Source organism: Thamnophis elegans, chromosome 1, assembly GCF_009769535.1.
Source record: "Thamnophis elegans isolate rThaEle1 chromosome 1, rThaEle1.pri, whole genome shotgun sequence".
NCBI lineage: Eukaryota > Metazoa > Chordata > Lepidosauria > Squamata > Colubridae > Thamnophis > Thamnophis elegans.
Window position 1 is genome coordinate 169,415,222 of NC_045541.1, and position 27,405 is coordinate 169,442,626.

Here is a 27,405-nt window from a genome sequence, read left to right on the forward strand (position 1 = left end):
CTCTGCAGTATTCTATTCTAATCTCAGGCTGGCTGGAGCCCTTAATATGTTTCGTAACAACGCCACCAGTCGCATTTTGAAAACCACCTGCAGCTTTCAAGAGGAATTATTTTAGCTAATTGGGTAAATAGAACAGCCTTGACTCCGATGGGGGACTTTCGCATCCGCCAAGCAACCAGGGCGCATCCCCAGCAGCGCCCTCCTGCGCTCGTCCGGATTTATTTATTTTTGCAGTTCAAGCTGGGTAGCTCTAAACCGGCGTTCTCCTCCCCCGAAGCCACCCGCCCTGCTCTTTCCCCCTCGCCTGGGAAGGTGGAGACTGGGCGGGGAGGAGGGTCACAGCCTCGGCTGCCCTCCAACCTGACGCTCCCTGGCTGGGCGGAGACCAGGCAGGCGTCTCTTCCCCCCACCCTTCCTTCCGTCTCCACGTTGCGCCAGGGCGAGGCAGTCGCGTCCGTGTAGCCAGCCGCGGTATCGGGAGGCCGGGCGTCCGATCTTGGCTTAGGGAAGCCGGGCGAGCCGTTTTTGCCAAGCAGGCGCCTCCGACAGACGACGGCTCCCGGCTCTCTGGAGAGAGGCGTCATGTCAGGCTTGGATTATCTGGCCGCCGAGTGCCTGATGTCCATCTCCAGCGGGGCCTTGATCCACCCGGCCTCCAGCCTCATCAGCGCCAAAGAGGACCGAGGCGGGCGTCCTCCTTCCCTCCCCGGCGCCCGGCGCCCCGGCTCTGCCCTTTCGGACTGCAGCGGGAGCTGCTCCTCTTCGCCCGGTGGAGAGAGCGAGCTGAGAAGCAGCGTCCCGGTCCTGCCGCAGGCGGGGGAGCTGCCCCGAAGAGCCGGCGCTGACAGCCCCGCCAGCCTCTCCGCCATCTCCCCGGCCAAAAGGCACCCGTGCCCTTTCCAAGGCTGCGTTAAGGTCTACGGCAAATCCTCGCATCTGAAGGCGCATCTCAGGACGCACACCGGTAAGAGCCCCTGGCCAAGCCAACCCGCGACCCTCCCCTGTTGCTCCCGGCTGAGACCCCCAACAAGGGTGCCCTGAAGCCCTGCAGGACCTACTCCACCCCCTCCCTCCGCATCCTTCGGTCCCCGCTTCCTCCCCCACTTCGGTCTCCACCCACGTGGAGACCGCGCCTCTCTCGGCTTTGGCGCACGGATTTCCTCTCGGTCAGGGAGGGAGGCGTTTCGGAGGGCTGGTCTCTTTCCTACCCACCCTTGTTTCTCAGGCTCGGGAGGGTGTGTGTGTGTGTCTGTGTGTGTTTGAGGGGGGGGAACCTGCAAGGCTTAATCTCCTCCCACCCTCTCTTGATCCCCCCCACCCCCATCCCTAAGGAAAGAAAGATGCCTCTCCCCGCCCCATGGGATCCTCCTGGCCCCACGTGCTTGGCCGGGCAGCTCGAAAGCGAAAGTGGATTGGAGGAGGGAGGCGCGGGGGGGGGGCGGAGAGGGAAGACTTTGGCGATCCCTCCTAATCGGTGCGGGTCTTTAGCCTTTAGGGTGGTACTCGCAAGTGAGACGGCTCTGCCCATGGCTCAGGAGAGCCTCTGCTTTCCAAAAGCAGGCTACCGTAGAAGGAACTTACAGGCGAGCCAGGGGTGTGTGTGTGTGTGTGTGTGTTGCCTCTCAATGGAGCGCTTCCAATTGCAGACTCTGCCTTTCTGGCGCGTGGGGTCTCGTTCCCCTCCCCATAAGAAAAAAAGGGGGGAGGTCTTTCTGCCTCGCTTAGAGCCCCCCCCCGCCCCTTCCGAAAGGTTCCCTTGGAGATGGCTGCGCGTTTCAAATCTCGCCCACTCTTGTTGGCAGAGCCTGGTCTCTGCTGCCTACGCCGGACGGTCGGGGAGAGAGGTGTGGCCATCCGGGGTGGCCTGATGGGATGTGGGGGCCTCCCCGTTGGAACTTAATCCCAGGGCGGGGAGGGAGAGATCTAGCCCTGGATTGTTCCCCATGGATCCAGAGCCTCTTCTCCGTGCACGGCTCCCCCCCCACCTCCCAATTTAAGCCGGGGGGACAAGACGGGACACAAAAGGTGGCACAATAAAAATAAAAATAAAAAAGAGGGGCGTGCATAAGTGCACCAGCGTGCCTAATGTACCCATTTATTTGTACCCATTTCCTGTGTACTTATTCATGTTTTATTCTTATTCCTGTTATTTCATCCATGAGTGGCACACTAAAATAAATAAATAAAACAATTGTCGCTGCACCCTGTGTGGGTGCGTGGGTGGAGCAAGGCATGGGCACAGAAGCCGCGTGGGTGTGTCTGCAAAAGGATCCCCCTCTCCTCCTTGCCAACAGGGACGCAAAGCAGATAGCAGATTTTTAAAAAGCACACGCAAAAAAAGAGCTGAATTGTACCAAGAAGAGCCAGGGGTCTAATCAGCTAGATTATTACATGGAGCCGCCTCTTCTTGGCAACTCCACTCCCAAGAAAAATATTCATCTGGGCTAGCCCCGGCCTTGAATGAGATTCCTTGGAAAAAAAAGGACCATTTCTAATCTGAAGTGTGGATTTGGGACTGGGAAGAGGAGGAAGTGGGTTCAAATTACCCCTCAAGGTGGAAATCCACCGATGACCTTCAGAAGTCCTTGCTCAAAGTTGCCTTACTTTTGCAGGGGGGGAGGGAGCGGTGGGAGGGCCAGCCAATGAATGATTGCCATCTTGTGGAGGATGCTAACTCGGTGGGGATGGCTTCTCGGGGGCCACACCTTCCAAAACTGGGTACTGAGTCAGTGCAGAAGCGTTAAAGGTAGTGTGGCTTGGGTGAGTTCATGAGAGGCTATTTACTTGCTGCTTTGTTTTTCTCCACACCCACACTCCTGGGTTTGGCATAGGTCTACAAACTTGGCAATTTTAAGACTTGTGGACTTCAACTCCCAGAATTCTCTGGGATTAGAGTATTCTAAGAGTTGAAGTCCATAAGTCTTAAAGCTGGCTGGAGAATTCTGGGAGTTGAAGTCCATAAGTCTTAAAACTGGCTGGAGAATTCTGGGAGTTGAAGTCCATAAGTCTTAAAGCTGGTTGAAGAATTCTGGGAGTTGAAGTCCATAAGTCTTAAAGCTGGCTGGAGAATTCTGGGAGTTGAAGTCCACAAGTCTTAAAGCTGGCTGGAGAATTCTGGGAGTTGAAGTCCATAAGTCTTAAAGCTGGTTGAAGAATTCTGGGAGTTGAAGTCCATAAGTCTTAAAGCTGGCTGGAGAATTCTGGGAGTTGAAGTCCACAAGTCTTAAAGTTGCCAAGTTTGGAGACCCCTGCTCTAGGGCAATTCTTCCCAACCTGGCTTTGTTTGCCACCCTGCAACTACAACTCCCAAGATGCCTCACTGCGATCTTCCTCTATTTCTAATGCGGGCAGTGTTTATCCATCCATCTGTGTATGTAAAAGGAGATTGGGCTGGCGAGGGGGGGGGGGGGGAAGGATGAATTTTGATAGCAGGGATCCTTTGCGTGTGCCAGGGAGAAATCTACGCTGCTTGTTTTGTGTCAGCTATGTTTGGTGCCCTTAATCCTCTGGTGGGCGGATAGCTGGGTTAAGCAGCTGGCAGGTTTGTGTAGGCATAAAAGCTTGATTTAAAAAAAAAAAAAACCAGTGTGGGAGAGGCTTTCTTTGCCCAGATGCTATCGTGTTTTTAAAAGTTGGTGGTTTCTCTGAACTTGCTGAAGCTGGCACATGAATGCATTTACAAGCTGTTAAGCCCATAGAGTCTTGCAGGAGTCTGCCACTTGTGCAAACCTGTTCCGCATACAAAGATTTGGACATGAATTTTTTCCCCCTAGCTTTTAGAAGAAAGCCAAAGGACAATATTGCAGGGACATGAAGACCCTGGGCAGTGGGATACTGGATATATTATAAATGATAAGTGGGCAAAGTCAAATGCTCTGAGGATTGCAGTGGGCAGTAAATCCAGAAAAAAAATGTATTATTCCAGTTATTTCAAGGTTGCAGGCATGCAGTAGAACCATACTGTGTGCACATCTATCTATCTATCTATCTATCTATCTATCTATCTATCTATCTATCTCTATCCATCCATCCATCCATCCATCCATCCATCCATCAGTGCACCTGTCACACCTACATTGATTTGATTATTATCCCGCCTTTATTACCACAGAAGTAACTCAAGGCAGTGAACATACCTAACACTCCTTCCTCCTCTTATTTTCCCTTCAACAAGCCTGTGAAATGGATTGGGCTGAGAGGGATTGTCTGACTCAAAGTACCCATCCAGATGTCCATGCCTAAGGCAGGACTAGAACTCACAGACTCCTGGGTGATTGTCCCAAAGTCACCCAGCCAGCTTTTGTGGGCTAAGGTGAGCCTAGAACTAGAGAGCCAATTTGGGGGGGGGGACATGATAGCAGTTTTTCGGTATTTGAGGGGCTGCCATGAAGAAGAGGGGGGCAACCTATTCCCCAAAGCACCTGAAGGCAAAACAAGAAACAACAGATGGAAACTAATCAAGGAGAGAAACAACCTGAAATGAAGGAGAAACTTCCTAACAGTGATGACCATTTACCAGTGGAACAGCTTGCCACCAGAAGTTGTGGGTGCCTCATCACTGGAGATTTTCAAGAAGAAAATGAAAAGCCACTTGTCGGAAATAGTATAGGTTTTCCTGCTTGAGCAGGGGGCTGGACTAGACGACCTCCAAGTCCCTTCCAGCTCTATTCTGATTGATTGATCGATTGATTGGTATAATGGTTAAGGCACCATGCTAGAAAGTGAGACACTGAGAGTCATTTTAGGCATAAAAGCCAGCTGCGTGACTTTCGGCCTGTCAATCTCTCTCACAGGGTTGCCATTGTGGGAAAAATAGGAGGAGGAAGATGTGTGGGACATGCTTGCTGCCTTCGGTTGCTTGTAAAAAAATAATAAAGGTAGGATACAAATAAAAAAATAAATCAAATCAAATCACAGTCTACTGGGCCTAAAGTCACCCAGCCGTCTGTCTTTCATGGCTAAAACAGGACTAGAACTCTCAATCCTTACATCCAGCTGGTTTCTCATGTGACATAATTGAAGGCTGTGAAGTCATTCGGTGCTTTGGTCTTTGTAACTATATCCTGTTCTTCACATTTAAAACTGATCTTGTCCCCTAGTGAAATTGTCCTCAGTTGGAGATTGAAACGAGGTTCTTTGCAGATGTAATTTGGGCAGAAGGCAAAGGAGCAGGAACAAAATGTACTCCTTGTGATTTAATAACAGCAATCAGGAACAGGCAAAGAACTTTCTTACGTTAAAACTGCTGAGTTGCAGAAAGTTTGGTGGGAAAGTGGATTCGTGTGCATAAGAAATGGAAGTTTAGTTCCAGGACTGAAAGAATGCCAATTTCGTCTAGTGATTAAGGAACCAGGCTGGAAAACAGGAGACTCTGAGTTCAAGTCCTGCCTTAGCCATTAAAGCTGGCTGGGTGACTTTGAGCCAGTCACTGTCACACTCTCTCTCTTTCAGTCCAACCCACCTCATAGGGATTGTTGTTGTGGGGAAAATAGCATGAGGAACAGTGGTGGGTTTCAAAAATTGTTCGAACCTACTCTGTGGGTGTGGCCTCCTTTGTGGGAGTGGCTTGCTGCCCATGTGACCGGATGGGAGTGGCTTGCTGCCCATGTGACCGGATATGAAGATGCTGACAACACTTGTCAGAACCACCTTAAATTACCTCACACACAGCACTGGCATGCATAAGAATAGGATGTCAACTTGTTTTTTAAAAGGCATCTTTGGTTTGCGTTAAAACAACTTCAACACACGCAATGTTCTGATTGCACCACAAACGCAGTAGTCATCCTTACCTTTCACAGAGGCACTGAGTTTTATAAATATGAGCATGATAGGGTAGAATAATCATATCCAAGGACCAGTGGTGGGTTTCAAAAAGATTTGGAACCTCTTCTGTAGGTGTGGCCTGCTTTCCGGGTCCACTGGTGGAACCTCTTCTAACTGGTTCGGTAGATTTGACGAACCGGTTCTACCGAATAGGTGCGAACTGGTAGGAACCCACCTCTGATGAGGAAGATGTGTTGGATATGTTCAGGGCTTTGAGTTGTTTGTACAAAACAATAAGGGTGGGATAGAAACAAACAAACAAACAATAATAAAAAACTATTGGGGCCAAATGTGGGCTTCCTCCTTCATCCTCTGCTACTGATTTCCACAGCGTTTGTTTGCATCTGTAAAGTTAAAAAGCAGAATTTTCATGCTCTACCCACCAAAATCCTCTTCTCCTTCAAAAGAAAACTTCAAAAAGCAATTTTCTTTCGGTGGGTTGTACAATAAATGAAGGTTAACTTTTCTTCATGGTGCTGGCCTTTTTCTTAATCGTCCTAAAAACGACTTGCAATCCTACTTCTCAACTTTTTCCACATTGTGTTACATTATGAAACATGTTTTTGTTTTCCCAACTTACTTCCTTGTGCCAGGAAATTTCTATCTGATTGATGATAATCTGGGAGGTCCCCTCACTTTTTAAATTCATTATTTTATAAGAGGACATAATATAAGCAAAATAGCAACATACACCAGAATAACAAAGTTTCATTAAACAATTCTTTACAAATAAAAAACCAGAAAAAGAAAAGGGAGAGAGAAAGAAACAAAAAAGGTATGTCTTATATATTAAGCTTACAGTTACTGGTTTACTAAAGTACCACCTAATATTACAGTACTCAGATACAAAACATTACTTTAAAATCATCCCAAAATCTGTACCACAGAAGAATTTACTTAACCTTTTGATTAGTGGCAAATGCTACCTTCTTCAGAATGGATAAATTACGTATTTCCAAAAGCCAGTCTTTTAACATCTGGAATAATATTGGAATTTTCCCAACTTCTTAATATTATTATTTCAGCTCCACGCTGTGTGGTAAACCTTGATTTCTCACAGTTGAACTCCAGAGTTTTGTTATACCCTTCAACATCATTCTAACATCTTTAATCTTTAAAGATTTCTTCATAAATCTAGTTAGAGATGGATACTCCTTAACTTATGACCACAATTGGGACCAGAACTTCTATTGCTAAGCAAGGTGGTTGTTAAGTGAGTAACACCTATTTTATGATCTTATTTGCCACAGTTGTTAAGTGAATCACTTCAATTGTTAAGTGAATCATGTAGTTGTTAAGCAAATCCAGTTTCAGCCATTGAATTTGTCTGAAGCCGGCTGGGGATGGTTGCAAATAATGATAATTTGACACTGGAAATCTGCAACCATTGTGAGTACGTGCTGGTTACCAAGCACCTGAATTTTGATCAAATGATCATGGGGATGCTGCAAAGGTTATAAATGTGAGGACAAATCACTTTTTTCAATGCCGTTGTGCAGTGCCATAGTCCATTGTGCAGAGTGCAGAGAAGAGCAACAAAGATGATTAGGAGACTAGAGACTAAAACATATGAAGAACGGTTGCAGGAACTGGGTATGTCTAGTTTAATGAAAAGAAGGACCAGGGGAGACATGATAACAGTGATCCAATATCTCAGGGGTTGCCACAAAGAAGAGGGAGTCAAACTATTCTCCAAGGCACCTGAGGGTAGAACAAGAAGCAATGGGTGGAAACTAATCAAGGAGAGAAGCAACTTAGAACTGAGGAGAAATTTCCTGACAGTTAGAACAATTAATCAGTGGAACAGCTTGCCTCCAGAAGTTGTGAATGCCCCAACACTGGAAGTCTTGAAGAAGAGATTGGATAACCATTTGTCTGAAGAGGTGTAGGGTTTCCTGCCTAGGCAGGGGGTTGGACTAGAAGACCTCCAAGGTCCCTTCTGTTATTCTGTTATATTGTAATTTCAAATGGTTGTAAATTGAGGGATTACCTGCTATGCCTAAAAAGTGTCAGGTGTTTACTGGACGGGTCAATAAACCCTCTCTATATCTGAGAGCTTGTAATTTTATGCAATGCATGCTTTCTCCAATTGCCACTTATTAATATCTAGGCAAGGCAAACTGGTTGACTAGATTAATGGTGCCAACTGATGTTGAATATCTATACCCTTTGGCAAGTCAAACTCAACTAGAATTGCATTGTAGGCAACTTCTGATGTTGCAGCAACATTCAGAAGGTATGATAAGCCAGGAGAAACCATTGGTATAAAGCCAGTTTGGTGTAATGGCTAAGGCACCAAGATGGAAACCAAAAGATAGCAATTCCAAAGGTGCTTTTTCCAGGAGGCAACTGGACATTCTTGTTTTTTTTTCTTTTGAAGACTTTTCACTTCTCATCCAAGAAGCTTCTTCAGTTCTTGGATGAGAAGTGAAACGTCTTCAAAAGAAAAAAAAAAAAGAAAATCCAGTTGCGGCCTGAAAAAAGCACCTTTGGGACAATCATGATCTGGATGACTGAAAATCTCTACAGACAGAAGATAGCAAGTTTTAGTTTCTTAGACATAAAAGCCAGTTGGGTGACTTTGGACCAAACACCAGGAGACTGTGAGTTCTAGTCCCGCCTTAGGCATGAAAGCCAGCTGGTGACTTTAGGACAATCATTCTCTCGGTCCATATCGCCTCAACAGAGCTGCTATGAAGAAAATAGGACAAGGAAGGAGTGTTATGTACGTCTGCTGCCGAGGTATTTATAAAAATAATACAGGCTGTATAAAAAAAAATCTAAAATAGATAAATGATAGGCCAAAGAACTTCCACTTTCTTTCCATTTTTTTTCCTTGAAGCACAAGGACCATCAAACACGAATAACTATTAAAATTTTTAAAAACCCAAAGCTAGGAAGAGTCATTTTGATGGATGGGTGGCATATACATTTAATAAATAAATAAAAATAAACAAATATGGAAATGGAAGCCAGGAACTGCTTTTTGAAAGTGAAACTAAGGCATGTAATCAAAGGAATTCTAATCCCTAGTACAGGTCTCCTGCGTGAGCAGGGGGCAGGACTAGATGACCTCCAAGGCCCCTTCGAACCCTGTTACTACGGAGGGATCTCCTTGTTTAAGAACCCTTTTTTTTCCCTGAGAAAATTTTACTTACATTGCAATTCTACATTAGCAGACTTGGTTTTAAGCACATGCTTCTTTTTCCTCTTATCCTGGTCCTCCTCCTCCCTCTGTTATTCTTTTTCTTTTCTTTTTTGATGCTCAGATTAAAAAAAAAAGTCCTGTCTAGTCACATAAGATCCACCATCTGCTGCCTGAGGCCAGCCTTCTCCCATAGGGACCCCCTGCAAAAACTCCCACAAGCATAATTAAAGGGAACTGTGTCTCTTTATGTTCTCTTTATGTCCCTGCTTTTGGTGCCCATCAAATCTTTCATTAAAAGCTAGCATTAAGCCTTTAACAAGCACAGTGTTTCAAGCTACCCCCTATTTTTCTTAGGTTTGACTATTGACTACCACTACTTAACAAATCTAAAAGGAATAATAACCAGTTACTCAATCCGCTAAATCTTCCTGGGAGGGCTCCCTGGCTTCTCCTTGGATATCTTGAAGTCAGGAGTCTCCATTTTTCGGTGGTTTACAGCAGTGGTGGGATTCAATTTTTTTTTACTACCGGTTTGGTGGGCGTGGTTTGGTGGGCGTGGCTTGGTGGGCGTGGCAGGGGAAGGTTACTGCAAAATCCCCATTCCCCCCCCCCACTCCAGGGAAAGGTTACTGCAAAATCCCCATTTCCCTTCTCGATCATCTGGGACTCGGGAGGCAGAGAATAGATGGGGGCAGGGCCAGCCAAAGGTGATATTTACTAGTTCTTCAAACTACTCAAAATTTCCGCCACCAGTTCTCCAGAACTGGTCAGAACCTGCTGAATACCATCTCTGGTTTACAGTCTTTCTCAACCTTGGAAACTTTAAGAGATAGAGTTGTGGCCCAGCAGGAGCTGTTGGAGCTGCCACCAGACTCCGACAGCGAGGGGCCCTATGAGTCAGCTCTGGAGGATGTGGAAGACCCTGGACAGGGTTCCAACTCCGGGCAGGGTGCAGAGAAGCTGGTTGGCCACCAGGAGGCACCTGAGCCTTGGACCAGTGGGGAGGAGACAAGGGAGAGTGAGCTGGACACCAGCAGTGAGTTGTTCCTGGATGCCCGGCACCGAAGAGCTAATAGGCGTAAGGAACAGTTGCGCAGTTACAGGAGGTAATTGCACTCAACTGGTGGTCATTAGGCTCCTCTCCAGACTATAAAAAGACTGCTTGTGCACACACCCGTCTTGCAGAAGTCAACACAGGAACGAATGTCGGAGAACATTTCTGCCAAGCCTTATCTGTGCTGGATTGGTGCCTGAGCTTGTCTGTGCCGGTTTGCTGCCAAGGACCTGTCTGTCTGTTAATTAAATGCCGTAACTTATCTTTGGCTCAGAGTGTGTGTTGGTGTGGGACGAGGGGGGTCAGAACTGGTATGGACTTCAACTCAGGGCTGGGTTGCTACTCCTGAGTTACTGCCGGTTTGGCGCGCAAAAAAAATTGTGCGCATGCGCACAACGATAGACAAAGTAAAACACTTTTTTTGTGCACGCGCAGAACTGAAAGTGAAGATGGCACCGCGCCGATAGAACCGGCTTGGGGGCGTGGCAGGCCGAGTTATTACCTATTCAGCTGAACCGGTAGGAATCCACCTCTGCTTCAACTCCTCAAATCTCCAGGTATTACTATCAGGGGGTCCCCAATCCCCGGTCCGTGGACTATCACCAGTCCCCAGCATGCCAGCAACCGGCCCACAGAAACAAGCGAAGCCCCATCAGCAGGATGCAGGCAGCACCCGAAACCATGCCCCCTCCAGTCCATGGAAAAACCTTTTCTTGGTGCCCAAAAGATTGGGGGGCCACTGTATTCCATAGCATTGGTACATCATTTTATAAAAGTTCTCTTTTAAATTGTAGCACAACATAAATTTAATCCCAGTTCCCCATATTTTTTTTTGCCGCAGATCCATATTTATATTGAACCAAAATTTGCAGCCCATTTCATCATACAGCATTTCATATGTTCATCTGTTGTTGACAGTTTGTACACTGGCCATTATATAATCATCGTTCGTACATAAGCTCTATTTCAGATACAGTTCTTCTGTTCTCAAGTCTGATTTTTCCTTTATCCATAATATTCATTTTTGCAACAGTGGTGAATATCTGTTGCTCGGTTATAGCATGAGGGCAAAGGTTTGTTCCCCGAGCTTGTGGGTTGGTTTCCGAATGTTTCATTACCAGGCAGGCTAACGTCTTCAGCGGAGTTTAAGGGATGTTTATATTTATTTATTTTATTAAACTTGTTTGCTCTCCATCTTACCATAAGATAGCTTCATTTGATGTCAGCTTTACCAGCTTGACTGGCAGAGGTGGTATTCAGCAGGTTCTGACCAGTTCTGGAGAACCGGTAGCGGAAATTTTGAGTTGTCCAGAGAACCGGTAAATACCACCTGTGGCTGGCCCCGCCCCCATCTATTCTCTGCCTCCTGGGTCACAGCTGATTGGGAGGGAATGGAGATTTTGCAGTAACCTTCCCCTGCCACGCCCACCAAGCCACGCCCACAGAACTGGTAGTAAATTTTTTTGAATATCACCACTGATGACCATATAAGTTACCATGTTTCCCCGAAAATAAGACAGGGTCTTATTTTCTTTCGCCCCCCAAAATAAGCGCTTGGCCTTATTTTCGGGAAGGTCTTATTATTTTTGAGGAGCAGGAGGCGGCGAGTGTGGTCAGCTCATGGCTGCTGCTGTGTTGCAATATTTTCGGGGAGGGATTATTTTCAGGGGAGGGATTATTTTAGCGCATGCGTTCAAAAGCCCGATTGGGTTTATTATCCGGGGAGAGCTTATTTTCGGGGAAACAGGGTAATTCTACTTTATTGTAAGGCTATATTAATGGAATCTTTTAAATCTGAAGGTACATACCTTTCCCATCTTCTTTACACCCTGAGAAACTAGGGCGGGATTCTTCTTAGTTCTTTTTCCACCCATTATGCGGCTGTGGGCTATTCCATCTCTTATCTCACTATTCTCTAAGCAGCTTCTATTCCTGCCTCCCAGAGTCTGCCATATACTATTACATCTGATTATAAGAAAACCATTGAAGAGTGTCCATCTGTTGCTAACAGTTCCCTTGTTTTTATCTTAATTTCTTCCTTATCTTGTATTAATAAATCCCCATATGTTAGCCATAGTTCTTCATCTGCTGTTTCTCTTCTGTGGAGAGCTTCTTGGATGTCAGCAATGTTATCTCTGGACAAAGTCTAGCTTAAATAGGTAGTCCTCGACTTACAGCAGTTTGTTTTAGTGACCGTTCAAAGTAACAATGAAAAAAGTGACTTATGACCATTTTTACACTTAAGGACCGTTCAGCATCCCCTTGGACACGTGATCAAAATTCAGATGCTTGGCTACTGACTCACATTTATGACGGTTGCAGTGTCCCTGGATCATGTGATCCTCTTTTTCCGACCTTCTGACAAGCAAATTCAATGGGGAAGCCAGATTCACTTTACAGCTGTACTACTAATTTAATAACTGCAGTGATTCACTTAACAAATGTGTTAAAGTCCTAAAATGGGGCAAAACTCACTCAACAAATTTCTCACTTAACAACATACCATGTTTTTCGGAGTATAAGACGCACTTCCCCCACACCCCTAAAAGGCTGAAAATTGGAGTGTGTCTTATACTCTGAATGTAGCTTTTTTGAACCTTTTTTCCAGCCCTAATAAGGTGCTAATAATGAGTTAAGCTATTTGCTTTAGAAGCTGTTTTTTATCCCCAACCAGGGAATAAAAAGCATGCACGCTTGTGCTCAAAACCAGCAAAATTATGTGCTGATGAAGTTGACCAGACTAAGGACGCTAGCAAGATGAGTACCTGGTAGGCAAAAAGTTTTTTTTCCCTATTTTCCTCCCCTAAAAACTAAGGTTTTTACACTACAAAAAATAAGGTACATTTTGGCTCAATTGTAGTCATAATTTGAGGGCCCCCTGTACTTGCTCCATATTTTTAATAATAGATAATAATTATTCAAACCTAAATTTGCTTTTATTTTAGCAGTCCGTTTAAAAAAAAACACAACTCAAAGCTGTTTTCTTCTTTCAAAGTTCAGATCTCTGCCATTAAAATAGAAATCATTCTCATTTAGTTCAGTGCAGTTTCCAGTGATCCTGGCATTGTTAATTCATTGCATGCGTGATCTACATTCTTAACCATATTGTGTGATTGCTTTCTTGTCTTTGGTATGTGTAATAATACTGGGAATAATATGTCTGTATGTATATGCTACTGAATTCTTATGATAATATACGAATAAAGGGGTCATTATCAGCCTGACGACATGGAAGAGCATCTTAATGGAAATTGTAGCTTGATTTGATGGATTTGGGAGCACTTTAGTTTCTTGGGCCTTTGATTATAAATAATCATTCTGAGTCTGTTGATTAGCATCAGAAATAATTTTCCTTTTTGGTCCCTCTCCCTTGCATCCAATGGCAACAAAAAGAAATATTTATCTCAGGAAGGAAACTCCCTATAAGTATGCATCTTGTGTCTCATCCATGGAGCCTAAAATTGATTTAGAGCAGGAGTGGAGAACTCTGCCCCCCTTATGACCTGTGGACTTCAACTCCCAGAATTCCTGAGCCAGGTCATAAAGGGGCCATAGAGTCCCACCCCTGGTTTAGAGGAAGAAGAAAATTTAGCATCGCTACCATCAAAATCATATCCAGTATTCCAGGTATCTGTTTGCCTTTGGGGCTGTGGCCCATGAATTGTGCAAACTTCTCTCTACCAGTATGGATCCCTATAAATAGAGATTTCAAATCCATTGAAAATCCATGGTGAATTTCACTCTATGAACATTGAATGTAGAATATCAGAGTTGGAAGGGATGTTGGAGGTCATCTGGTCCAGCCTATATCTCTGATGGCAAACCTGTGGCATGCGTGCCACAGGTGGCACGTGGAGCCATTTATCAGAGCATGCAAAGTGTTGCCCTATTAGCCGGCCAACACACATGTGCACGCTGGCCAGCTGACTTCAGCCTTCTTTTGAGGCTGTTTTTCACCCTCCGGAGGTTTTCCTGAAGCCTCCAGAGCGTGAAAAACCAGCCCTACTGGCAAACCAGAAGTTCAGGAATGGACTTCTGGTTTGCTCATAGGACCGTTTTTTGCCCTCCGGAGCATTCAGGGAAGCCTCCTGAAGGCTTCAGAGGTCAAAAATCGGCCCTATGGACAAACCAGAAGTCACCATTCCTGAACTTCCGGGTTCTCCGTAGGTCCGTTTTTTGCCCTCTGGATGCTTCAGGGACGCCCCTAAGGCCTCCGGAGGGCACCCATGGAGGGGGAGACTGTTTTCACCCTCCTCAGGCTCCTAGAAAGCCTCTGGAGCCTGGGAAAGGCGAAAAACTGTGGCAAAAGCGGGGTATGTGTGTGTCGCACACATAGCATGGGTGTGGCACACCGCCGCATGACCACCCCCCCCGGTACTCCCCCCGCTTTTGACACGGGAGCCAAAAAAGGTTCGCCATCACTGCCCTGTATCATTTCAAACAGGTGGCTGCCAAACCAGAAAGGCTGTGGATCTAGCAAAGCTGCAATCAATGTCTTCCAAACTGAACCAACCATATACAGTAGAAGGAAACCTGTAGAAATATTTTGGGTATCTCATTAAAGATGGGAACCAGAAGTGGAAGACTAGATGGCCTCAAGCAAGACACTGTTGTGGACATTCTGAAAGAACATTTCACTAGACAAGCCAGATGCAATCAGATTCCATTTTCTATAAAGTTCAACCCCCCCCACCCCTCCCTGGAGATTTTATTAAATGCCTAAAATGACAAAATTATGTATATATGAAATTAAAGGATCCATGGCTCTGTGTCAAGTTTTGCTTACAGCTTTAAAAATATTTATTATGGCTCGTCGCCTAGCTAACTAGATGTTCAAACTGGATTTGGCATTTTTGTCCACCTAACAAGGCCTTTCCCAAGGACGTGGGATAGGCACAGAGGTGGATTCCTATCGTTTCAGTCCAGTTCGACTAAATAGGTAGTAACTTGGCGGCCTGGGTCACTGGAACCGGTAGTGACCCAGGCCTGCTACGCCACCCAAATTTTTGCCAAAATTCATCTGCTCCAGTTGCAAAAACATAAATTGCCAATTCACATTGTCAAAGGCTTTCTGCGCATCGAGGAACATCAGTGCCATTTGCTTTTCAGGATGGGTCTCATAGTATTCCAAAGTATTCAAAATCATTCTCATATTGTCTTTAATTTGTCTTTTAGGTAAGAAGCCACTTTGATCTGAGTGGATGAAGCCATTTAAATATTTTTTAAGTCTCTCAGCTAGTATAGATGCAAATAGCTTGTAGTCTGAATTTAATAAGGAGATTGGTCTATAATTCTTGATTTGTGTTAGATCGGTCCCTTCCTTGGGTACCCAAATTTTTACGTGCACCGAACCAGCAGTCATGCTGGCAGCAACCCACTCATAGATAGGCAGGTGTGGATGTGAAAGATGAAAGATATTGTGGCAGAATGCGAGCCTATCCGAGTAAAGCTGCCAATTGCAATTGATGGCAATTTTGTCAATGCCGATGGTCTTCAAGTAGTGCTGCAGGTGTTTTGGGATTGCACCTAAGGCACCTGTGACTGTTGGTACCACCTTTGCTTTCTTTTGCCACTGTCTTTCTACTTCTATTTGCAGATCCTTGTATTTTATTATCTTCTCCAGATCTTTCTTACTATTATCAATTATTATTATCAAGTTGAGAGTGGTAGGCAGGCCCATGCAAGTTCACGCAGCTCCATTTGTGCGAGGGAAGCACAAAATGGCAGCTGCTCGCACGAGGGGAGTTTCACGCATTAGTGCAAGCAGCTGCCACTCGCACGAGGGGAGCTTCGCACGCAAACGCTCACCTGCCGCCTGCGCGGCCTACTTCCAAATAGGCCATGGCCTGGCAGTGGGCCGCAGCTCAGGGATTAGGGACCCATCCTGTACATTTCTCCTTCTTGTGAGAGCAGCACTAGGCTCTCGATTTTTGATGCCACTTTTTAGCAAGTTTCTTCTAAGCATCTCAAGTTCCTTTTGCAATTCATCCATTGTATCCTGGTTGTGGGCACTTATAAAGAAATCCAGCAATCTCTTTCCTTAAGAGCCAGATTTTTGGGATTGAGAAATGAAATAATTCCCACATGTAGCCTTTGCTTCAGTGCTGTTTAATGTTTAGTGCTCAAAAAATGGTCCCGATATTAATCATCAATAATTAACTAGCTTTTTTTTTCATCAACTAGCATTATTAACCAGCGTCTTTCCAGTAACAAAATGGTAGAGATTTTAGTACTTTATAGACGGTTCTAGACTACCATTAAATGTTTATTCGTTAACATATAATTTACTATGACACCAATAGTGAAATGATAACCTTAGTTAGGATAAATAACCGGGCCATAGAAATGCTAATGTATACTTTTGGTGATTGTTAAGTAAAAATGTTAACATCTCTTAGATTGTCTTAGATGTTTAATGTTTATTTTCTTAGCACGTAATTAACTAATTTGGGATCGAGGGAAAAGACCTATAAATCTTATTAATAAATCATTCCTTAAAGATGGCTATAAAGCTATAATATTGTGTGGGCCTGTGGAGAGGAGAGGTGAGATAAACAGAAAATAATTTTTAGTCAACTACAATTGTAACAAAAAATGTTAATGGATAATATTTAATGATACATACAGGTGTGTTATGGGGGGGGATGCTTAGATATTTTACTTAACTGAATTTGTTTTAGAATATGTCATAAAGATGTAATGTTATTGGAGATCTATTGAAACTGCAAATGAATGCCAGTAGGTGGTTGTGTCTTTAAATATAAATGATTCTAGATAAAAACATGTTCAAATAATGGTAATTAAATGAGAATTGTGGTACAAGGATAGTAAAATACATAATTTTTCTTTCTTGACTTAAAATGTACAACTCGATTTGAATGAAGTATAAGTAAGGATCATGGAAGAAATGCACGGAATATATTTGTAACCAATCAATACACTTTCTACAAGATGTAACAAAAGATGATTCTTTTTTGTGTGTTTTTGTTTAATTAAAACAGTAAAAAAAATCCTTTAAAAAAATGGTCCTGATAAAAGATCCACCAGGTCTTTCTGGGGATCTTTCTGCAAAACCAAACATAACTAAAGGGATAATGCTTGTATTTGCTTGTTTGTTTACTAGATTTTTATCCCATATTTATTACTTTTTAAGTAACTCGAGGCGGTGAACTTACTTAATATTCCTTATTCAGCCTATTTTCTGTACAACAACCTTGTGAGGTTGGTTGGGCTGAGAGAGAATGGCTGCCAAACGTCACCCAGCTGGCTTTCATGCCTAACATGGAACTAGAATTCAGTCTCCCAGTAATTGGCCCAAAGTCATTCAGCTGGCTTTCATACCTATAGTGGGACTAGAACTCACCATTACCTAGTGATTTGCGAAAAATCACCCAGCTGGCTTTCAAGCAGGATTAGAACACACAGTCTCATGTTCTAGGTCAGTGCCTTAATCAGTATATAAAAGTATCTTTTTCACACCTACACATACACAAACGTATTTTTTTTTTAAAAAAATATTTTTATTGCTTTTTAATTCATAAGAAAGATTTTAAGGAAAAATGCAAACTTTTTAGCATTCATACTCGGCAGTACTTATCTGAAAAATACTTAGATGTTGTTAGTACATTATTAAGACATGACAGTGTTGTAAAGCTAACACCGGGGGGCAGATTTGAAAGGATGATTTGTTCTCCATTTTTCAAAACACACACGGACCCTTTTAAGCTCATGGAATTTGCTTTATTTCCCCCCTGGAAACAGCTTGAGCCCGGTGGATGACTCATGATGGAACCACTTGGGATGAGATAAGCCCGTGTAAACCCCATTGTGGGTGTTGGGTGTACAACACAGGGCTGTGGAAGAATCGATTATCTACATCGGTGCAATCTACCACAACAGAAGCTGATGAAAATGTGGCAAAAAAAAATGGAGAAAGGCTTGCAAAGAGCCGGTTTTTGATGTAGCAGCTAAACTCCTGGGGCTAGAAACCAGGCGACTGTGAACTCTAGTCCTGCCTTAGACAAGGAAACCAGCTGGATGCCTTTGGGTCGGTCCTTCTCTCTCTTGGTTCTGCCCACTTCACAGGGCTGTTGTTTTATAGAGCCGTATTTCTCAACTTCAGCAATCTTAAAACAACTGGGCTTCAACTCCCAGAATTTCCCTAGCTAGTTGGGGAATTCTGGGAATTGAAGTCCATACGTCTTAAATTGCCAAAGTTGAAAAACACTGTTTAGAGAAATGGAAGATGACACCATTTAGCTACACCGCTTTCAATTGTACAAATAAAGGTGTGATACAAAGCTTATAATATATAGGAATAAGCTCCGCTGCAGTGCTTTAGGGCTCAAGGAACATCTTCTTTTAAAGGGCTAAGATTAGGGGGAGGCAATGGAAGGTTGTGCAGAATTACTGCCAGCATCTCTTTTAAGCATGTTAATACTGTAACAGGAAGAGTAACAAAGCTGTTTGTGCCATGGATAATTGGACTCGTTTCTTTTTTATCCTGGATCCTCCAGAGATCTGAAGGAGGGCAAACAGAGACTTAGATAAGTTAATGCTGATTTGCAGGTTATTATTGGAACAGTGATGCGCCACTGATAGCAATGAAAGATCAGCGCACGCACGCTGGAAAGAGATCTATGCATTTAAATAAATCCGTGTCTCCCCATTACAACAAGTTCTCGAGTTACAACTGTTCATTTAGGGACTGTTCAAAGTTTTTACAACAGCACTGGAAAAAGTTACAGCTAATCCTCGTATTTATGACCATTGCAGCATCCTCAAAGAACAGGATCAAAATTTGGGAAATTCGCTTTCGGCAATGCAGTGGCAAAAAGGTTAGCCATTACTGCCTTAGGGGATTTCTTCTAGCGTCTTGTTTCCAGCTGCAGCTAGCCAGAGGCATCGGGGACTATTGCCTATTTAAAATCTGATAGATTGCTTCTGCACATGGAGGCTCTATTAATACCTGCTCTTGAGAGTGACCAAAATAACCATCTCTCTCTCTCTCTACCTCCCTCCCTGCCTTCCTTTCTCCTTGCAGGCGAGCGTCCATTCCCGTGCAATTGGCCCGGCTGCCAGAAGAGGTTTGCACGCTCCGATGAGTTAGCCCGCCACTTCCGCACCCATACCGGCGAGAAGCGCTTTGCCTGCCCACTCTGCGAGAAGCGGTTTATGCGGAGCGACCACCTGACCAAGCATGCCCGCCGCCACCCAGCTTTCCAGCCTGGCATGGTCCGACGATCTGACTGCTACATAGCCTCCCCTACTGACTCAGCTGGCAGCAGCTTGGCTGGAAGCCCCTCCCCTGGCAGCCCTGCCTCTGATAGCCCCGCCCCTTAAAGCGGGCATGCCACCGTGTTTTTTGCCCTTCCCAGACCTGGCCTTTAGGGTGAGGCCAGGTCCTATTTTAGAGGCATTTTTTTTAAATTCAGAAACTTGGTTTCCCTGTCACTTCCGGTTATGATTTAATATGCCTTATTTCAGAAAAAAAAAGCTTCTTCTTGTGCTTGGTGGGCATTTTGATTACTGTACCGATCCCTCTCCCTGCTTGCTTCCAAGCTGTAGCCTCTATGCACATTCCCATCCCACCCAGGCTGAGGGTGGCAGGATTTGTGGAAACCAATCCAGCAAACTTGATTACACTTTGTTGATGTTCCTTTGGAAAAAGGCTCCCTTGTGGCCCCCAGTCACAAGGCAGTCAGAGATGATTTCCTAGCCCTTGGTCAAAGAGATAGTCCAACCATCATTTTGCCTCAGTTTCCCAGCTGCAAAGAGACTTTATTCCAGGGGTGTGCAAACTTGGCAACTTTAAAAACCTGTGTGTCAGTTTCCCCAGCCTGGGGAAATCTGGGAGTTGAAGTCCACAGGTCTTAAAATTGCCCTGATTGGACACCTCTGTTTTATTCCAAGGTCTGTGTTTGATATTGTTGGAAGTGTTCAGCCCAGCTCTTCCCTATCCTGGCTGATCTTCACATTCATTGTAGCCCTCAGGAAAAGAAAGTACTTTGTTCAAGTTTCACTTAGCTTTAAGTCTCTCTTTCTGGCCAACCATAAAGGAGAACCTATCGACTCTTTGCATTTAGAAAGAGAGTAGATGGCGGAAACTGCTCTCTATGCGTTTGGCCTCCTTGCATTTGATAATCAGAATTAACTTGCCTCTGAATAAGGAGGACCCCTCCTTAGCTACCAAGGCTAACAACAAGACATACGAAATCATGGCTTTCCATCTTGCCTCCCCATCCTAAATTGATTGTTTGCAAACTATTTTTTTGGGAGGGGAAATGTTCAAGTTGGCATAGGCCCTTTGACACTAGAATCGCAGCAACAGTGGGAGATGATTTTCCCTCCCCCCACAGGGAAATTGGATGTTGGTAACTAACTTTTTGACCTGATACTGTATGTAAATATATATCCCTCTCCCCAGGTCAACTTTACTTAAGGTTACAAAAAAAAAAAAAAGATGAGGACCTGTTTCTACGGGTGTATCTGTTTCAGGGTGTGTGAGCGTGTGTGCGTGCGTGCGTGTTTATGGTTTTTTTTAAAAATAAAAATAAAAATATGTATTTATTCCTTTTAAGAATGTAGGAGACCAGTGGTAAAGTTTTATTGTCTGACTGGTTGGCACATGGATGAACTAAAGCTGAAAAAGGAATGGGATTTTTAGTACGACTCAGGACACCTAAAAGCACTTTTTCTCACTTTTATGGGGCTGTGGCGGCTGCTCTGCCCAGTTGCACACCAGGCAAGAGAGAGTGTGTGTGTGCGCGCGTGTTCCTTGTTTAAAAAATGGATGCTTTGATGCTTTTGGTGATGATGATGGTTCTTTCCAAGCTGTCAGGTGTCTCTCAGCAATGCTAGACAGGAAGCAGGCCCCAGCAGGCATTTGAGGACGCAAAGCTCCAGATTTATGGTTGGGAAAAAAGGAATGCAGCCATTATGAAAGAATTTCAGTGATTGCTCTGTAGTCAATGCAAAGCACGTGTATTGTGAAATCAGGGTTTTATTTTCTGGTGGCTTCTGGTGCCCATAAGGCGTGGCTGGTGTGAAGCTGCTGTATCAGGCTGTTTGCTTTTGACTGGGTGAGAATTGGCTCTTATATACATTAAAAGCATCTTTGATTTCCTTCGGTGCTCTGCTTCTGAAAATGTAAATCCATTTATGTAGAAACGGCTGTCTTTACACTTGCATTTTGAGAACGAGCCATGCTGTCACCATTCTCTGCCTTGCAAATAAGGCGCAGTAGAATAATGAGATCTAGGGAGAGGTACCATTTAGATCGGGGGCGTCCAAACTTGGGAACTTTAAGACTTGTGGACTTCAACTCCCAGAATTCCCCAGCCAGCCATGCTTAGATGTTTCAAGGGATAGCGATAGAAGGAACTGGGAACACAAGATGTTGCTATATTAGTTCTCAACTTACAACAGTTCGTTTAGTGACTGTTCAAAGTTAAAACGGCCCTGAAAGAAGTGACTTATGACCGCTTTTCACACTTACAACTGTGGCAGCATCCCCAGGGCCGCGTGATCAAAATTCAGGCGCTTGGCAACTGAATCATATTTGTGATGGTTGCAGATGGTTGCAATGGGGAACCCAGATTAAATTACCAGTCGTGTGACTAACTTAAGAACTGCAGCAATTCACTTAACAACTGCGGAAAGAAAGGTTGTAAAATGGACCAAAATTTGCTTAATAACCATCTCATTTAGCAACATAAATTTTGGGCTGAATTGTCAAGGACTGTACTGTATAGATGGGCCTCAACTTACAGCCACAATTGGAACTGAAAAATCCTTTGTTGAGCAGTGTGGTCGTTTTAAGCGAGGCATCCTTTAAATAGGCCATTTTTTTTACCACCTTTCTTGCCATGGTTATTAAGTGAATCATTGTGGATGTTCAGCGAGACATCACATGACTGCTTGTGAACATGCCTACTGGCTTCGCCATTGACTTTGCTCATCAGAAGCCAGCTAGGAAGGTGACAAAGGCATGTGGCAATGCGCATAAATGCAAACCAGTTGCCAGGCACCCAGATTGCGATTATGTGACCGCCTGGAATGCGGCAGTGGCTGTAACTGTGAGGACTGATCATAAGTCATTTTTGTAAACTTAAAACAGTTGCCAGAGAAGTGGTTGTAAATTGAGGACTACTTGTAACTTAGGCCAGGGCTCTCCAACCTTGGCAACTTTAAGACTGGCGGACTTCAACACCCAGAATTCCTCAGTTGGCTGAGGAATTCTGGGAGTTGAAGTCCACAAGTCTTAAAACTTGCCAAGGTTGGAGAGCCCTGACTTAGGCTACTTGTGACAGCAATCTTTTACTTGGCTTGGACTCCAGCTTCTAAACTTCCCAGTCTAGGAATGGAGGGAGTGGTTGAGAATTGTTGGATTGGGACCGATTCGGGAACAAAGCAACTGAGTTAAGTGGAATGGTAACTGGGGAAGGAAGAATGTACACAAAGTAATCTAGGAAATAACATCCAACTGGTTTAACTTGTAATAGGAATCCACCTGGAGGAGCATTAAATCTTGTGTCTTCAAATGCAGCCCCGAGGACTGATTCCAGGATGCACTGCCCGCGTCCTTATTTATTTGAACTCAGGACCCCACTGATCCTAGGCCTTATAGATTTCCAGTGGTCAAAAGCAATGGCAGAATTTATAGTATTGGAAAGAGGTAGCCAATGAGTTAATCCAACTGTCCATTGCAAGAAACCAAATGAAAGCAATCTGGATATCCAGTAGAGAGTTCACCAATGTGTTTGATCGTTGGTCCCAGATTGCTCTTGATATGCAGAAGGCTTTCTTATTATTGAAGAAGTATATGCTTTTGCATAACTTTAACAACACATTGTTTTGTGTCCTGGTACCGTAGGAAAATGGAAACGAGGTTAGATGTCTTCTTTTGCTTGAATAACTTCTTCTGTAGAAGTTTTGGGTGCCTATATAGATTTCTGATGTGCTCTAGGAGTGAAGTGGAGTAAATACCTTATCCCGTACATGTCACTAGACAATTGATTTTTTTTTTTTTTATAGAGAAATGGATATATTTAAAAAGGATCCAACCTTCCTCTTTTACAATATATAATCAAACTGGTATTTTATTAAAGGAAAGTACAGTATATTTTCTTTCTTTTGAAATAATAATGAAAGCTTGCGCTTACTGCTGGAACATGGGTATTTTTGTAGGAAGAAATCAAGTCATGTTGCACTTCCAAAGTTTTAGAGGAGAATTCTGATTTTGGTGGAGATGCTACAGTATTTTTTATTAGAACAAAAGACACCCCTCTTTATCCTTTCCCCAAGCATTTACAATTGATAAGACTCCTCTGCTGAGCTACTGGCTACAGGAAGAAGGAAAAATAATATATGCAGGAAATAAAATTCTTACCAAGGACCCCCACCTCTGCCAGAATGCCATGATTTTTAAAGGTTTATAATCCCAGAACCTCTTATGGCGATTGCTAATGGAAAAGTGATGAAAACGGTTTTTCAGATGCATTTATTTTACATGATTATGTACATATGTTTATGCTCTCGTGGCCCCTCTGCTTTAAAACCCATCTCTGTATTTTGATCAGTGTACCTGTTGCATGCTGTTGTGTGCTGTGTTTGAGTTGAGAAGGAGTTATTTTCATTTTCTCCAAATCTGTATTTTTAATAATATGCACTGAAATTTGGTGCACCAGTTTTGCGTGTATTTTCTCTGTTCTATTTTTAAATAAAACGAACAAAAACAGGCTCCACTCTTTAACCTGTGTGTGTGAAGAGATTTAACATGTTTGTGTGTTTGAAGAAATTTAATCTTTATAGAGGTGACTTACTTGCTGAGTGGCGTGGTGGCCTAATTGGTGAAGATGCTGTCCTCCCACTTGGAAGCTGAGAGTTCAATCCCAGGTAGTGGCAAATGTTTCTCTCTCAGGATAGAAAGAGAAAATTGCTGCAGTGAACTCCATGTAGACATCAGGAAGGGCATCCGGCCAGTAAATGCTCAGCTCCATCCAGTCATCACCAACTCTGACCTGAATTAAGGGTAGAAGATTGTAAAAAAAAGAGTTTTATATTTGAATCCAGTCACTGCCTCAATCCTAGGGGATTGCTAATAAAATAATAAATATATTACATCGAAACATTACAATGGACATTTTCAAATTATAGAGGTATTTGTAGGGGAGTTTTTGCTTATAAGGCGAGGGGCACTTTACCATAAATTCACTTCTAATTGTTATTTTTTTATTATTTACTAAAATGGGCCAACGAGCATCATTTTAAAGAGCCCTGCTTATCCATCAGAATTGGCATGTCTCAACCTTCTCTAATCTGGTGTCTTCCAGATACTTTGGGATCATATCCTAGAATTCAAAAGTAACAATCCTGTTGGAATTTCCATGTTATCCTAGAAGCTGTATCTGAACAATCTGGAAGATGCCAGATCTAGAAAAGGCTGGACAAATCACAGCCTTCAGCCTCTGTGGTTATCTGCAGTATTTTTAAAATATTGTTATCCTGGGCACAGATTCCACTGGGCAAAATTCCTGTTGGGGTGGGGGAGGATTCTCATGCAAATAAGGATGTCTGAAGGGGTCAGAAAAGTTAAGATGGCATCCACAACTATGTGGTCAAAGTTTTGTCTTTAATATAGTATGCATCATATATTACTGCATATCTTGACTTTTTTGAACATATCCTATGTACAAGTTACATTTTAAAAGATTGTCCAGTGAGTTAAAGAAGACAAATCAAGTGTTTGTCACCTTTAGCTCACTGGAGAATCTTAAACAAAATACAAGAGTTCTTTTTTTACAATTATTTTTTTAATGACTCCTAGGCTTGATGGCTTTACACAACTTGCAGCTAAATGTTAATTTAGGCTTCGCAGAACACACTATACACTATACAAAGCAAACAACATCACAGCTCAGCATATTGCATGAAAATGTGTATTTAAATCCATTTTATTTAAATTTACTGCCCATCCAATTTCAGCGGACTATGTACAATGTAATACTGCAAGATGTTCCTTTTGCAATAATAAAAGCAGGAGAACCAGTCTTGATAATTCTCAAGGGGCTTTTAGCTTTTGCTGCCAGTTCTGAGGACCAAATGAAAGGCTGGTATCCAGTTTCCATGTCTTCCTCACATGCTTAGCAGCATCTGTCTACTTTTCATAATTGCTTGTGGGTTGGCCTGTCTCCTGGGCTGACTTTCTCCTGGGGGGAAAAAAAGCCCATTTAACAATGCACAACCATGGCAGTTTTAAAACAGGTGAACTCTCAGGATTCCCCAGCCAGCATCGGTGCTTAACTGCTCTAAGGATGCAAATTCGGCTTTGGCAACTTTATTATTTGGGCCTTTTGTCTTGAATGTAGGGGAAAGTGCTAACTTTTGATTTCTTGCTCTATTCTAAAATCTGTATTGATGCATTTCTTTTCGTAGTCTACAGCCAGGGGTCTCCAACCTTGGCAACTTTAAGACATGTGGACTTCAACGCCCACAATTCCTCAGCCAGTGAAAAGCTGGCTGAGGAATTCTGGGAGTTGAAGTCCACAAGTCTTAAAGTTGCCAAGGTTGGAGACCTCTGGTCCCTCTACACAAGTCATTTTTGAGCAGGCACCATCGTAGCCACCTTAAAGCAAGGCAGCTGTGTTGCCATGCGAAACCCGGAAAAGACCTGCCCTTTTTTAATCCAATGGCGAACGCGCATTCCTTCTGTTGTCCTCAACTAAGATGGCGGCGAATCTTTCAGCGTCAATCCCGTGGCGCATACCCTTTGACCTCTTGCCTTAAAGTCACCGCCGACGTCTTCGCGGAGCATGCGTCCTTGGGACTCGGCTTCTTTTCCTTTAAGTAAGATGGCTACCTTGTTTCCTTTCTTCCTACGCCTTGCCCTTAGCGGCGGCGGCAATGCCGGCTTCTTTCGTCGCTCTGACTCTGCGCATGCGCCCATAACTATGGACTGATACTCTCTTGCCCGAAAGGAAGATGGCCGCAGCCTGAAGCTGCGAAAAATCAGCTGAGGGGAAGCGACGGTTGGGGGTACTCCGCGACCTGCTTTTCTTCTCCTCATGCGACACCGGGATGCTCTGCTCGAGCGGCTTCTTCCGCGGCATCGAATGCCCCTACGGGCAGGCCTGCGGGAGGCCCTACTGCCACTTCAGGCACCCGCCCGGGGCCCAACACACCACCGATGGCCCTATACCGCCTCGACGCCTTTTGGCCCTGTCTGGTCCCAGCAGACGCCCCGCCACAGTCGGAGGTAAATCGGACGGCAGGGTGACCTCCTCCAACCGCGCCCTGGAGGGAAAGGCCCCACTATCCGTGCTCCGTGGCGCTGTTTGAACGCGGGGACGAAAAGCACCGGCGCCCCTGTCTCGCGTGGGATAAAGGCGGCGTGTAAAAGCGTGGACGTGACTGGCTTTTTTTTTGTACATTAAAAAAAAACCCTGTTCTCTCTAATATTCCCATCCTGCTCCCCCCCCCACCGGTTTTATTAACCCACCCTATCTCGTGGGACGAGGTGCGGTCGTGGGGTGGGTATCCCTGATCTGGAGAAGGAGAAGAAACCTTGTTTAAGGGTGAGAGGGGATTTCCCGAGGGGGTTTGGGATGGGAGGAAAGCAACGGAGAGCCTCCCCCCGCAGCAGAGTCGCTCATACCTCATTAAAGGGGGTAGGGGGTGGTCGGGAGGTCTTTTGCTTGGGGGGGGGTGTTGGACTAGATGACCTATAAGGTCCCTTCCAACTCTGTTAATGAGGCGTGAAACAACTCTCCAGAAGGGAGGTGGGCAGAACTAAGCCTCTCCCAAGAGAATTACGCCTCCTCTTCCTTCTCTCCTCCTCCTCCCTGACTCCCATATCGCATCTGCGGGAAGAAGAAGGAAAAAAAACAATGTGTACGTTCGTAAGTTATTGTAACCAATTCAAGAGATTTTCTTTTTAAAAAACTTGTCCTGGAGTGTGTGTGTGTGTATATATGTGTTTGTGTGTGTGTGTGAGTTCTGTGTGTGTGTGTAAACTTGCCGGCTATGGCAAGTGCCTTCTGGATCCACGATTGCTTTTGTTATACCAGGCTGTTTCCTGGCAAGGCCTTCATTTGTGGGAATCGGTGTAGCCAAGTGGGTGGGTGTGGCCATTTATGTACAGTTAAAATCTCAAAAGGGCCTGGATTTTGGTCATGTGAATTTTACAAATTTACAAAGGGTGCAACATGCGGGATGTTGCACCCGTTGTTAAATGTGAAAAACGGCCACACATTTAAATTTGAGTTAAATTTAAAATCCTCCGCATTTCTGGGAAAGGTTCAGCCCTGGCTGTGTGCGTTGGTGATGCAGATGGGCAAAAGTTTAGAAAAAAAAAAGGCCACTCTCCTTCCCTGGCCTG

The 27,405-nt window shown here is 44.3% G+C and overlaps 2 protein-coding genes across 2 annotated transcripts in view; both read left to right on the plus strand.

Annotated features, from left to right (window-relative positions):
• The first annotated feature begins 405 nt into the window (after positions 1 to 405).
• Positions 406 to 21,401, plus strand: KLF16 (Kruppel like factor 16). Its single transcript, XM_032233788.1, has 2 exons — positions 406 to 964; positions 19,072 to 21,401. The coding sequence occupies exons 1-2, from the start codon at positions 583 to 585 to the stop codon at positions 19,368 to 19,370; spliced, it is 681 nt and encodes a 226-aa protein (XP_032089679.1). The 5' UTR covers positions 406 to 582; the 3' UTR covers positions 19,371 to 21,401.
• Positions 21,402 to 25,967: 4,566 nt separating this feature from the next.
• Positions 25,968 to 27,405, plus strand: part of REXO1 (RNA exonuclease 1 homolog) — a 45,363-nt gene continuing 43,925 nt past the window's right edge. The window contains 1 exon segment of the mRNA XM_032234893.1: positions 25,968 to 26,283. Coding sequence (XP_032090784.1) covers positions 26,106 to 26,283 — 178 coding nt within the window. The 5' untranslated portion in view covers positions 25,968 to 26,105.

Coding starts and splice junctions, on each gene's coding strand:
- KLF16 (XM_032233788.1), top strand. CDS start 583: ATGTCAGGCTTGGATTATCTGGCCGCCGAGTGCCTGATGTCCATCTCC. Junction 965..19,071: donor GCATCTCAGGACGCACACCG/GTAAGAGCCCCT, acceptor TTCTCCTTGCAG/GCGAGCGTCCATTCCCGTGC.